Source organism: Sphaeramia orbicularis, chromosome 17 (genome assembly GCF_902148855.1).
Source record: "Sphaeramia orbicularis chromosome 17, fSphaOr1.1, whole genome shotgun sequence".
NCBI classification, from domain to species: Eukaryota; Metazoa; Chordata; class Actinopteri; order Kurtiformes; family Apogonidae; genus Sphaeramia; species Sphaeramia orbicularis.
The window spans coordinates 46,097,406-46,112,405 of NC_043973.1; the positions used below are offsets into that span (position 1 = coordinate 46,097,406).

General features: G+C 36.9%; 1 protein-coding gene across 1 annotated transcript in view; it reads left to right on the forward strand.

Moving 5' to 3' along the window:
• The first annotated feature begins 9,840 nt into the window (after positions 1 to 9,840).
• Positions 9,841 to 15,000, forward strand: part of LOC115437420 (pappalysin-2-like) — an 85,130-nt gene continuing 79,970 nt past the window's right edge. The window contains exons 1-2 of the mRNA XM_030160645.1: positions 9,841 to 9,865; positions 10,062 to 10,258. Of these exons, the coding sequence (XP_030016505.1) occupies positions 9,841 to 9,865; positions 10,062 to 10,258 (222 nt within the window). The remainder of the gene's footprint in view (positions 9,866 to 10,061; positions 10,259 to 15,000) is intronic.

The following is a 15,000-nucleotide window of genomic DNA, read 5'->3' on the forward strand; positions in this document are numbered from 1 at the left end:
AAATCAATAAATAAAAAAATCATAGTTGTTTTTAACTTTTTAATTTTTTTTTGTATGTCATCAACTTCAGCCATAAACAAAATACCAATACTCAAAAAACTGCCATGTTGTTTATTGTTTATTGCATTGTGACATAACGGATGTGTCCGCTGGCTGTGACTTGTTGATGCCGTGCCCCTGACGTCCTCTAAAACACACACACATGTTGACAGTGTGTGTAGTGTGTGAACTGCCTTGCTCATTGTGCTGTCAGACTTCTATTGTGGCCTGTCTGCATGCTTTGGACTGGGCGAGGTGTGCACACCACAAACTGTTGTTGTCCTGTGGTGGAATCACAACCGTGGGGGGCGCTCACTGCGGCTTCTTTGTTTGTCTTCTGCCATGTTATGCTGCGTGTTTTTCGGTACTTTTTACTGCTGTGGTTTTTTTTTTTTTGTTTTTTTAACCACCTGGCCTGGGGTTAGCAGCGTTTGGCCCTCGTCTCAGGGTAAATCCAGGTATGCAACCAAAAAATGTACTTTTGTGATATTGTGCAAGGATTTACACATACATTATGTGGACAAAAGTATGTGGACACATTGACTCAGGCGTTCTTTTCTAACAGGGGTCTGGGATACAGAACTATAATGAGAAAGTCATTGCATTGGTTTGTTTTGTTTAAATTATCATTGCTTCCCAAAATGCCTCAGAGAGGATTTTCACAGAATTTCTCTCACATTGATTTTTAAAAATTTTTTTTTTTATCCATGACTATGATTTTAAATGTTCTATGTCTAAATTTCTCAATATTTGTCCTGCTCGTGACTGTAAATAATAATTTCCTACCACAACTAATCATCTACTTTCTTAAAATCTCACATTAAATTTTAAGTAAATATTGATGTTTTTATCTCAATCAAGGTCAATGAAGTTACCATATTTGATTCCTTCCTTTTATGTGGCAAAAAAAAACTAAAATAAAATAAAATAACTAAATATCTAAGAAATATATATAAAACATCTGAGCAGGCACTTGCTAAAACGTAAACACATGCAGGTAAACCAACTGTTACAAGGTCATAAACTGACAAAATGACTCATATTCACTATTTACAGCTTTGACATGTCTATAAAATCTCTCTGAGTCACGGTATAGTTTTATATAAACCAACATGCCTCTGGACCAGGCACTGGATTGGACCATATTTAATGTTTGTGGAAATGACCAAAAGTAGTCACTTGCCCAGTAAAGGGTTAAAAAAAATGTTTTGAAAAAATGAAGTAAAACCATCTCTGAGGCATTTTGGAAGCAAATATAGAATTTAAAACCAGTGTTTCTCAGCGGTGGTGGTACCACCCCCCAGGGGTGTTGGGACACCAATGGGGGGTGTTCGGAACCGAGAAAGCTGAAAGGGGGCGCCGAGACTGAAATGGGGGGCGGTTAGTCTGTATAAGTATCAATATCAAGCAGCATGTTAAGTCAATGGCGAACTTTGCCCCCCACCCCCACCCCACAACACTCCTCGGCAATAAGGTACGTTGCAGCCCCCCAACATATGTACCGTTGGTCAGATAGACTCCCCATTTTCGACAACTTGTGTTGACTTTTGACCCCCCAAGTTGACAACTTGTAACAGCGCAGGGCAGGATGACAAAAAGAGCTGTTTGTTCAAAAAAGTTTAGAAACACTGATTTAAACCAAACTAACTGATGTAATGCAATATTTCCTTAAAGCTGAATGGGAAATTTTTCTTCTTAAGTACGATTTTGAGAGAAGTCAAGCAAACAACGTCTTTGAGTGTCCAAAAAAGTACTATATAAGTTTGATGTATTACAATTATTATTATTATTAGAATCATCTCTGATGCATTCTGGAAGCAAAGTTACCATATTTGAATATTTGATTCCTTCCTTATACTTGGTAATAATAATAAATAAATAAATGAAAAGTGTCCAAGAAATATATATGAAATCTTAAGAAAGATGTTGAGAGAAATCAAGTAAAAGTGTCTTTGAGTGTCCAAAAAAATTACTACATAAGTGTGATTATTATCATTATTATTATTATTATTATTATTATTATTATTAGTATTATTATTATTATTATTATTATTATTATTATTATTATTTAAAAAAATAATCTCTGAGGCATTTAGGAGCAAAGTTACCAAATTTGAATATTTGATTTCTTCCTTACACAGAATAATAGATGATAGATAGATAGATAGATAGATAGGATAGATAGATAGATAGATAGATAGATAGCTAGATAGATAGATAGATAGATAGATAGATAGATAGATAGATAGATAGATAGATAGATAGATAGATAGATAGATAGATAGATAGATAGTGTCCCAAGATATATGTATAAAACATCTGAGCAGCACTTGCTTTTTTTTTTTTTTTTTTTTTTTTTGCTATTTATGCCATCAGGGTTTTTCTTTTATATTTTAATTTTCAAACTCTTTTATATTACATTATTTATACTTTTTTAATGGCACCTAGGACGATTGCACTTTTAAAAATTTTGTTGTACCTGTACAATGGCAATAAAGACATTCCATTCTATTCTAAAAAGTAAACAAATGCAATAAAACAACTGTCAAAAAACACCTGAATTCAACGTGTCCACCATACTTTTGTCCACATAGTATATAACCAGAAACTCCTTTATCTAAAAATCACTAGTCAGTATTAAGTTGTTAGTGGTTTCCTTTTTAGGCCATGCATCTGACTGTGTTTCACACCTCAGTCCAGTCATCCTGTGGTGGAAGAGTTTGTTGTTACGAGGGTTTGTTTCAGAGCGAAAATTTCCATCATCCAGTCCATTTATTTGTCAGGGGGAAGCGAGCGGAGGCCGACCCCCTCCCTGTTTCTCACCAGGGGTAGCCATGCCGTGACTGAAGCTATTACGTCTCTTGTTTTACAATAAAAGACATCATGACTAGTAAGGAAAACAATTTGGCAAAAACAGGTTTTTAACAAATTGCAACACTTAAAACCAATTATTCAGTTGTTCTTCTAGTCATAGACGGGATATTTGTTTGGGTTTTCCTGCCACATTGGTTCGACCCAGTTAACCCCAGCTCCGCCAGATGGCTCGCTGTCACTCTGTTTGTCGTGTTTGTACAATTTATCGTAACTCCACACTTTTTTTTTTTTTTTTATGGTTGTGTCATCACAGACGGCCAAGGTCAGGCTGCATTTGTTTAAGACTGTTAAGCACCGCTGCTTTCAGGTTGTTGTAATAGATTTACAGATAATTGTAATTCTAAATGCCTGATTAACTAAGATTAAACAGTGCAATATGGTTACAGCATGCAGACGTTAAATAAAAAACACATGGGCCTAATAGTCCAGTCAAAGATCGTTAATCAGTCCACCTTTGTGCTGTTTGATACAATATAGACTTGGAATTGAAAGGGTTTAATTATTTTCACAGGTGTTGTCAGAGCAGGGGTGTGGTGTTCAGTGAGTTCACGTAGTTCAATTCCACCAAATGACTTGCGATGACAGTCCGCGTTGAATTGTCACGGCCTGATTTGCTTTTTTTTTGTTTTTTATCAGAAAACATGTTTCCGCTGGTTAATTAAAGCCAATTGTGCAGCAACAGCTCTGATGCGGCTTCTGTCTAATTCCTGCAGCTGTCCCCATGTTAATGAGGCCAAACGTCTGAAGTGTCTCATGTTTTTTCTGTCCTTTTTATGAATAGCTGCTGCTTTACAAGATGTTGTTGACTTTTCGGTATCCCACCCAGAGAGATCCTACGAACTACCAAAAGTGCATAATGGGAAAAAGGGAAAAGTATTTTTTATACAGTTTTTTTTTTTTTTACTTTTTAGATTTTTTTTGTATTTCATCAATTTGAGCCATTAACAAAAATACCACATACTCAATAACTTTTAACCCTTTAAATCCCATGTTTCTAATGCTGCTGAAACATCCCCATAATGCATATTTCTGTAGTTTACCTTTATCAGGCAAGTGACTATTTTTGGTCATTTCCACAAACATTACAAGACAGTGACAGCAGCAGTTACAGTGAGGACATTACAAGTTAATTACTGTTGTTAACCCTTCGGTATCCTGCCCATAGAGGTCCTACGAACCACCAAAAGCGCTAAATGTGTGCAGTGTTGTCGTAATGTTGGCAATATTTTTCATATAGTTGTTTTTAACTTTAATTCTTTTGTATGTTTCATCAACTTAAGCCATAAACAAAAATACCAACTACTCAAGAAACTATCTTTTTTTTTTTTTTAAATGTTATTTTATTATTTATTTATTTAACCCTTTCATTTTCTGAGGCTAAAACTTAAAAATAACTTCTTTTTTTTTCCAATATACTACGTAAAAATTGGATAACTTGTTTGTTTGTTTTTTGTTGTTTTTGCAACAACGGTTAATATACATTATTATATGTATAGCTTATTTACTAGAAGTATCAGTCATATTATGGCATAGTGTATAGATATGATTAGACGAGGAAGGTTATTATTGTTATTAATTATAAAAGGAGAAGGGGTGGGAGTTTATAAGTTGTACTTCTTCTCACTCCTTTTCGAATATGTATTATATGTCTTATGTTTAAGTGTTCTGTTTATTTATTTTCTTCTGTTTGACATTCATGTTCGAAATAAATACATCAATCAATCAATCAATCAGTCAATATGTATAGCTTCTTCTCAGTCCTTTTCGAATATGATTTTTTTTTTTCTTTTTTTTTTTTTGTCCTTTTTCTTTTTGTGTGTATTATTATTTTATGTGCCCTTAAATTTTCATTTCTATATTATGTTGTGCAAAGACGTCAATTAGTAGCAATCAGGAAGCTTGTATCATTTTCATATTCAAAATAAATCAACAATACATACATACATACATACTTAATTATTTATTTATTTATTTATTTATTTTTGTTCTAGGTCAAATATTAAATGCTAAAATGTGCTAGTCTGCTACTGTTGTAATTTCCATTGTTTACAAATTGCTGAATGGTAGAAATCATGCAAAAATTAACAACTTTTGAATTCTGACCTAATACAAATTGTGAAAAATAACATGACCTTTGATAACATGAAGTGTAAAGTGAATATAATAAGCTCATCCGAGTACCGCACAGGTGTCAAACATGCGGCCCGGGGGCCATATCCGGTCCGCCAAAGGATCTAATGTGGCCCGTAGGATGGATTTGTGAAATACAAAAATTACACTGAAGATATTAACAATCAAGGATGTCAAAATCATTTTAATTCAGATTCCACATACAGACCAATTAGATCTCAAGTGGGTCAGAATCAGTAAAATGCTATCATATTAAACCTAGAAATAATGAAAACAGCTAATTGTCTCTTGGTTTTAGTGTAAAAAAAAAAGTAAAATTACATGAAAATATTTATATTAAAAAACTGTTCTTCTACAAAAAATGTGAATAACCTGAAATGTCTTAAGATAAGTAAATGCAATTTACAGTGTTCTGCCTGTTATTAAATGTTTCGTGCATTGTAATTGTAATGTAAGTTGTAACGCACATGTGTAAATGACAAACTAATAATCTGAGGCATCATATTGTTAAAATTGCACTTGTTTTTCTGAAGATGTTTCCAGTTGTTCATATTATTATGTTGATATTAACATTATCATAATTTAACCCTTTCATGCACGAATATGAGAACCTTGAGTATTTTTATTCCTCTTTAGGCATGAAAAAAATATTGATTGAAAAATTTCTTCTGAAAAATAAAAATAAATAAACAAATTAAAAAATAAATAAAAATACACTGAACAAAAATATAAACGCACCACTGTTTGTTTTTGCTCCCATTTGTCATGAGCTGAACTCAAAGATCTAAAACTTTTTCTATGTACACAAAAGGCCTATTTCTCTCAGATATTGTTCATAAATTGTCTAAATCTGTGTTAGTGAGCACTTCTCCTTTGTCGTTTGCTGAGATAATCCATCCACCTCACAGGTGTGGCAGATCAAGATGCTGATTAGACAGCAGGATTATTGCACAGGTGTGACTTAGGCTGGCCACAATAAAAGGCCACTCTAAAATGTGCACTTTTACTGTATTGGGTGGTCCAGGGGGGTCAGAAAACCAGTCAGTATTTGGTGTGACCACCATTTTCCTCGCACAGTCTTCTTCATGAATTCTCTGAAACAGCTTTGGAGATGGCTTATGGTAGAGAAATGAACATTCAATTCACAGGCAAAAGCTCTGGTGGAGATTCCTGAAGTCAGCATGACCATTGCATATTCCCTCAAAACTTGTGACATCTGTGGTATTGTGCTGTGTGATAAAACTGCACATTTTAGAGTGGCCTTTTATTGTGGCCAGCCTAAGTCACACCTGTGCAAAAATCCTGCTGTCTAATCAGCATCTTGATATGCCACACCTGTGAGGTGGATGGATTATCTCAGCAAAGAAGAAGTGTTCACTAACACAAATTTAGACAGATTTGTGAACAATATTTGAGAGAAATAAACCTTGTGTGTACACAGAAAAAGTTTTAGATCTTTGAGTTCAGCTCATGAAAAATGGGAGCACAAACAAAAGTGGGGCATTTATATTTTTGTTCAGTGTACATACAAAAAATTATAATGAAAAAAAAAATCTTATGAACCTATCTTTCATGAAGTTGCAGAAATGTCCACTCAGCTGAACACCACACGTTTCATTTTTGATGCACAGAAACATGTACAGGGGTTGGACAAAATAATGGAAACACCTTAAAAAATCAACAAAATCTAATTATTACCTCCGCCAAGGAGGTTATGTTTTTGCCAGGGTTTGTTTGTTTGTTTGTTTGTTTGTTTGTCTGTCTGTTTGTTTGTCTGTCCGTTAGTGTGCAACATAACTCAAAAAATTATGGACAGATTTTGATGAAATTTTCAGGGTTTGTTGGAAATGGGATAAGGAAGAAATTATTAAATTTTGGTGGTGATCGGGGGTGGGGGGGCCCACAGGGGGGCCCATTTCCAACAAACCCTGAAAATTTCATCAAAATCTGTCCATAACTTTTGAGTTATGTTGCACACTAACGGACAGACAAACAAACAAACCCTGGCAAAAACATAACCTCCTTGGCGTGGGGGGGGGCCCACGGGGGGGGGCCACTGATCAGCCTTGGCGGAGGTCCTCGCTCTCCGAGTGCTTCTAGTTAATATGGTGTAGGTCCGCCTTTTGTGGCAATTACAGCCTCAATTCTCCGAGGTATTGATTCATACAACTTGTGAATTGTTTCCAAAGGAATTTGAAGCCATTCTTCAGTTAGAATACCCTCCAACTCTTTTAGAGACGATGGCGGTGGAAATCGGCGTCTTACTTGAATCTCTAAAACTGACCATAAATGCTCAATAATGTTGAGGTCTGGGGACTGTGCCGGCCATACGAGATGCTCAACTTCATCAGAATGTTCCTCATGCCATTCTTTAACAATTCTAGCTGTATGGATTGGGGCATTATCATCTTGAGGTGAAGGTGTTTCCATTATTTTGTCCAACCCCTGTACATAATGTTGCCAATTCATGTCAGAAAAGATATGGAGTGTCTTAAAACTTTAATAAAGATATGTGTAAAAAAAAAAAAAATAAAATAAAAATAAAGAAATGAAAAGAACAACAAAATCCATGAATATACAAGAGAACAGCTGTAGAAGAGCTGTCCACTGTGCATGAAAGGGTTAATTTGACTTTTTTCACTGTTATTATTTTACTGGTCCCGCCCTCTTGAGGTCATATTGGGCTGAATTTGGCCCCTGAACTAAAATGGGTTTGACACCCCTGGAGTACCGGAAGGTTCAATTTCTGCTCCGCTCTGGTTTTTGCTGCGGTGGATTATTCTCAGTACCCTCAGTGTCTTGCTCCGACTTCTGTTCGTTGATAGCTCAGGTGCAGCTGTGGAACAGGAAGGATGTTAGCTGCGGTGTTTTCCCCTTCTGCTAAAGTTCAAATTACATCAGTTTCATCCTTAGTCGTTGCAAGTCCAAAATTCCTGCTCACTTTGGCTCGAAACACAACAGGATTGTTGGCCCAGGACTACATTCCTTTAACCTTTAAGGACGTGAAGTATGACCCAAGACTGTTCGGATCACATCGGAGAATTTGTCTTTTACTATATACTGTTTCTGCTAATACATGAGTCCTAAATCATTCTAAGTTATTCGGTGAGACATGACTAAACGGACAGATTCTTGCTTCTGGATCCCATAGGGTGAATAAACCAGACCGGAAAGATACATTCAAATGCACAGATAAGAGTTATGAGTTATGACAACTGAGGAAACTGCAGTTATAAAGACAGTGGAAGCTCCGGAGAACACACTGCATGATGGGTATTTCACACAAAAAAAAAAAACCCACTAAAAACACTAAAAACACTGGATGATTCTGGGAAACTGGTACTGAGAGAAGAATCCATCCATCCATCCATCCATCCATCCATCCTTCCTTCCTTCCTTCCTTCCATCCATTCATCGTCTACTTGTATTCTACTCCATCCTTCCTTCCTTCCTTCCTTCCTTCCTTCCTTCCTTCCTTCCTTCCGTCCGTCCATCCATCCATCCATCCATCCTTCCTTCCATCCATTCATCGTCTACTTGTATTCTACTCCATCCATCCTTCCTTCCGTCCGTCTGTCTGTCCTTCCTTCCTTCCTTCCTTCCATCCTTCCTTCCTTCCTTCCATCCATTCATCGTCTACTTGTATTCTACTCCTTTCTTCCGTCTGTCCGTCCATCCATCCTTCCTTCTTTCCTTCCTTCGTCTGCTTGTATTCTAGTCCTTCCATCCATCCATCCATCCATCCATCCTTCCTTCCTTCCTTCCTTCCTTCCATCCATTCATCGTCTACTTGTATTCTACTCCATCCTTCCTTCCATCTGTCCGTCTGTCCTTCCTTCCTTCCTTCCATCCTTCCTTCCATCCATTCGTCTACTTGTATTCTACTCCATCCTTCCTTCCGTCCATCCGTCCATCCATCCATCCTTCCTTCCTTCCTTCGTCTACTTGTATTCTAGTCCTTCCTTCCTTCCTTCCTTCCATCCATCCATCCATCCTCTACTTGTATTCTACTTCATCCATCCATCCATCCATCCATCCATCCATCCATCCATTCATTGTCTACTTGTATTCTACTCCATCCATCCATCCTTCCGTCCTTCCTTCCTTCCTTCCTTCCTTCCTTCCATCCATCCATCCATTGTCTACTTGTATTCTACTCCATCCATCTGTCCATCCGTCCGTCCATCATCTACTTGTATTCTACGCCATTAATCCGTCCATCCATCCATCCATCCATCCATCCATCCATCGTCTACTTGTATTTTACTCCATCCATCTGTCTATCCGTCCGTCCGTCCATCCATCCATTCATTCATCCATTTTATCTGATGTGCTGCACGTCTTTCTTTCCCCTTGTTATTCACTTGTTAAAAATTCATTCCCCTGTGCGACGTTCTATGTGTAACTGTGCATGTGACAAATAACCTTATCTTATCTTATTTTACAAAAGCATAAACATCCGATGAGTTCAATATTTTTTATAGGCGCAGTTGATGAAATTGCTGTTTTTTCTCAGCTCGTTCACAGCAAAAAATCCTGTCATCTTTTCCGTCGGTCTTGTTTTTCTTTCTACTAAACTTGGTCAGGTTTAGACCATCGGTGTGGCCGGTTTTTGTAACACACAACTCTCCATCTCTCATCTGGTGAATATAGACACAACCTTTCAAGTTGGAAGTTGGATCAAACCACCAAAGTCACACATTAAGTTCTTTTTGTCTTTTAACATTACAAAATTATTACGATCTTCAATAATTAATTGGAGTCAAAGTTCATTTGTTTGCCATCATTTACGGAGTGATGACAGCGCAGAGAGTCAGATATGGTTGAGCTGACATGGCTAACATTAAAAGAGGCCAAAGAAAATACAGAATAGATTTGCTCAGATTTGGTTCACTGACAAATAGATTTGGATGGGAGTCTAACCGCGGGGGATAACTTCATACTCTGCCAGATTAAGAAACCAGGCTTTATATTCTTTCATAAATCCTCCTCTCTCATTCTCTTCTCCATCTCCTAAGGTGAACCCAGTCAGTGTTATGTTTTTGACGGGGATGGCGTTTGTGAGGAGTTTGAGCGGGGTTCCAGCGTTCAGGACTGTGGTTACTTCACGCCGTTGGGTTACACCGACCAATGGGCATCCACCGCCACCGCCTCCCACCAGGACCCCCGCCACTGCCCTGCAAACGCCGCCACAGGGGAGCCAACGCTGGCCAAGGTATGAAGTATGAACCAAGTACATGACAGTGAAGTCCACCAGGAAGCCACTGTGCAAACACCTCTGAAAAGTCTGTTGTCTCAGGATAAAGATGGATGTTCTGCACTTCAGAAATCTAAATCTTACCAATTCTATTTCTCTCATTTCAAGTCAAAATCTCTCATCACACTTAAAATTAGACATAATCACCTAAAGCAGGGGTGTCAAACTCATTTTAGTTCAGGGGCCAAATTCAGCCCAGTATGACCTCAAGTGGGCCGGACCAGTAAAATAATAACAGTGAAAAAAGTCAAATTAAATTATACTAATGTTAATATCCACAAAAATCTGAATAATATCAACAACTGGAAACGTCTTAAGAAAAACAAGTGCAATTTTAACAATATTATGCCTCAGATTATTAGTTTGTCATTTATACATGTGCGTTACAACTTACATTACAATTACAAATGCACGAAACATTTAATAACAGGCAGAACATTGGTAAAATTGCATTTACTTATCTTAAGACATGTCAGGTTATTCACATGTTTTGTAAAATGACAGTTTTTTAATGTAAATATTTTCATGTAATTTTACTTTTTTTGCACTAAAATCAAGAGAAAATTAGCTGTTTTCATTATTTCTAGGTTTAATATGATAGTATTTTACTGATTCTGACCCACTTGAGATCTAATTGGTCTGTATGTGGAATCTGAATTAAAATGATTTTGACGTCCTTGATTATTGATATCTTCAGTGTAATTTTTGTATTTCACAAATCCATCCTACGGGCCACATTAGATCCTTTGGCGGGCCGGATTTGGCCCCCGGGCCGCATGTTTGACACCTGTGCGGTACTCGGATGAGGTTATTACATACACTTTACACTTCATGTTATCAAAGGTCATGTTATTTTTCACAATTTGTATTAGGTCAGAATTCAAAAGTCGTTAATTTTTGCATGATTTCTACATTCAGCAATTTGTAAACAATGGAAAATTACAACAGTAGCAGACTAGCACATTTTAGCATTTAATATTTGACCTAGAACAAAAATAAATAAATAAATATGATAGTATTTAACTGATTCTGACCCACTTGAGATCTAATTGGTCTGTATGTGGAATCTGAATTAAAATGATTTTGATATCCTTGATTGTTAATATCTTCGGTGTAATTTTTGTATTTCACAAATCCATCCTACGGGCCACATTAGATCCTTTGGCGGGCCGGATTTGGCCCCCGGGCCGCATGTTTGACACCTGTGACCTAAAGAGTAACTTGTAAGTGAGATATAAGAACTTATTTTTAGATAACAGTATAAGAGATAATGTTCCATTGGCAGATTTTTTTTTTTTTTTTTGCTGAATTCAAGTTTTTTTTGCTGAACTCAAGCAAAAAAAAATCAGCCAATGGAACAAGCAAAAATTCTCTTGGTAAGATTTCTCGAAATAAGATTTTCAAGGTCTGTTGTGTAAACATAAATTCTTAGATCTCACTGATTACAGATTACAAATTGTGAAATCCCTTCCCACTTTTCCCATACCTTTTGGTCCTGCTCGAGGTTGTCTGGTTTCTGGAAGAATTTTTTTGAGATTATATCCACAGTTCTAGACGCTGATATAACACCTTGTCCACTTTTTGCCATCTTTGGAGTCCCCCTGAATTATCTACAGGGGTTGGACAAAATAATGGAAACACCTTAAAAAATCAACAAAATATAATTCAATATGGTGTAGGTCCGCCTTTTGCGGCAATTACAGCCTCAATTCTCCGAGGTATTGATTCATACAACTTGTGAATTGTTTCCAAAGGAATTTGAAGCCATTCTTCAGTTAGAATACCCTCCAACTCTTTTAGAGACGATGGCGGTGGAAATCGACGTCTTACTTGAATCTCTAAAACTGACCATAAATGCTCAATAATGTTGAGGTCTGGGGACTGTGCCGGCCATACGAGATGCTCAACTTCATTAGAATGTTCCTCATGCCATTCTTTAACAATTCTAGCTGTATGGATTGGGGCATTATCATCTTGAGGTGAAGGTGTTTCCATTATTTTGTCCAACCCCTGTAGGTTCACTACACAGAAACTAAATGTGTTAGCATTTGCTTCTTTGATTGCCTGTAGATGTATTCTCCTTCTTTGGAAGTCACCTAAACCTCCAGCAGGACATGCCTGGATAACGGACGTAATGTCTTTCTTGAAGCTAAAAATGATCAAATTGTCTCTCAGAGGATCAACTGAGAAATTTTACATTACATGGAGGCCTTTCGTCTCTTACTTTGATAAAACATCTATAGAAAACATAAAAGAATAGAATAGTTATAACACTCATAATTAAGTGAATGTGGACCAGTGTGGGTGGGGGGGTACTACTTTTCTCCTTTTTTATTTAATTTTAAATTTTTGTTTGCTGTTAGTTGTTTTTTTGGAAAACTGGACATGTTTATACCAGTGCTGAGAGGATATGTATACTGAAACTGAAAATGTGTCCTAATAAAAACCACAAAAAAAAAAGAAGAAGTTGTGAAATTTTCGTGTAAAGTCCGCTGTATAATAGAAGCATAGAAGCCGGGAGTCAGATGTTGAAGGGATGCTAAGTTTCAGTTTAGTTTCACGGCAGCATTACTTACGTTAGTTATGGACCACACCCCCGCCCCACCCTCCAAAAGATCGACAAGAGACTGAATTTTATGAGGGGTCCGCAACACTTACCTTTCATGGAGCCCACAATTACTAGCGGCGCTCAAGGCTTAATTCAAAACTTTGTGTGGAGAAACTTGGCCAATAAAGATTCTGATTCTAATATTGTGATAATATCATGTACTTCACTGATGATGTTGTCATTTCCAAACCTGTTTTTACCGCCTTTAAAAGGGGTCAAAACTCTTGTATACTCCTCTATATGTGACAGAAGTCGAACATGCCTGAGGAAATGCGAACCCAAACCGATAGTGGAAAAGTGACAAATGTTCCAGATATAGCAACAGATCTCAAACAAAGTCCATTTTCTCCTGATAAGTGTGTATTAAAACAAACAATTTTTGTCCAGTGTTTACTTTGGTGACTGGAATGATTATGAAAGAATCGGTCGTAATCTGGTATCGCATTAACGTCTCCCATTGGGATAGGATGAATTACTCCGTTCCAAGGTTATTATCGTTAACAAAAACTAACGAAATGACGAAAACTGAAATTGAAAAACATTTTCGTTAACTGAAATAAATAAAAACATATAATTAAAAGGAAAAAAACAACTAACCGAAACTGTATTGTGTGCTTATAAAACTAAAATGTATAAAAATTATGGATAAATTTACCTTCGTTTTCATCTTTGTCAACGTCAGATTGATATGAAATCAACTTATTTTGCTCGAGGTATTTTAGCTAGCGGCACCATATGTCACTTCTCGTCATTTGTGGTTTAGAGTCGTCTTCTGGTCCCCACTCTACCTGGAAACATGAAGATGAAAGGTGGAAAAAAGCAGCAGAGTCCTGTCTGGGATTTATCGGAATACGATGGTTAGGAAGATGAAAGATATAAAAAAACGAAGACTAAACTATAACTAAACTAAAACTAAGCATTTAGAAAATAACGAAAACTAATAAAAACTAGCAAACCTGCTCTAAAAACTAATTACAACTAACTGAATTAGAGAAAAAAAAAAAAACAAGTCAAAACTAAATAAAACTAAACTATAATCAAAAATCCAAAACTTTTATAACCTTGCTCCGTTCAAGGCCGGTTTTTATGTTCAGTCTGTGGGTTTGTCACTTGGCCTCTGTGTTGCTTACTGCACAAATACATCCCAAAATCCAGATCTTGGAAAATATTTTGTTTATTAGAGTAAAATCTGTTGTGTCAGATGTAGTGATTGAAAGGAAAAAGAGGGAAAAACATGGAGTAGCAAACGTTTCAGGTCAGGTCACAGTGACATACGGGATCGACCTGGAGCGTGTGCAGCCAATGGATTACCGCTCCAAGTAGAAGGATTTTCAGTTTTGAGAGACAGATGATCCGAAGAGTGGCTATGACTGGTAAAGCTATGCCTGAAGAGGGAAGGCTACGCACATAACTTTGGAGGACATTCTGGCAGAACCTTCAATGACAGTACATCAACTCTAAACATAACCAAGCTCCCTCTTTTCTTTTTACAACTTCAGAACAAGACGCATCAATCATCTTCCAGTTCTGACAGCTACTATAAAATATCTGCGATCACATGAGGCCCATCAAGTCCATCATAGCCAAATCATAGCGTACATCAAAGTGTTCCTCTAGGTCACTTACAAATGAAAAAAAAAAAAAAAAAAAAAAAAAAAAATGCAGTCGGTTCTGCTCAGCTGGCTACCGGCGTGATTTAGGTCGCTTTTATCATGGGAGGACCGTTGGTGTCAGACACACTGGTTCCAGCGTCGAAAAACTGGCAATCGTCGAGGGATTTTTCACACTGAACTGTCTGTATGTGGAAAGGTGTAATAAACAAAACAAATCAAAGGCTCATAAATAACACTGAAAGCTGTCCGATGCTTCTGTACCAGGGAATCTGAGATCTTATCAAGGCTCAAAATAGACAACTGGAATTTACAAAACTGTCATGTAGACTGAACAGACCATAATGTAGTAGTAGTAGTAATAGTAGTAGTAGTAGTACCAGTAATAGTAGTAGTGGTAGTAGTAGTAGTAGTAGTAGTAGTACCGGTAATAGTAGTACTGGTAGTAGCAGTAGTATTAGTAGTGGTAGTAGTGGTAGTAT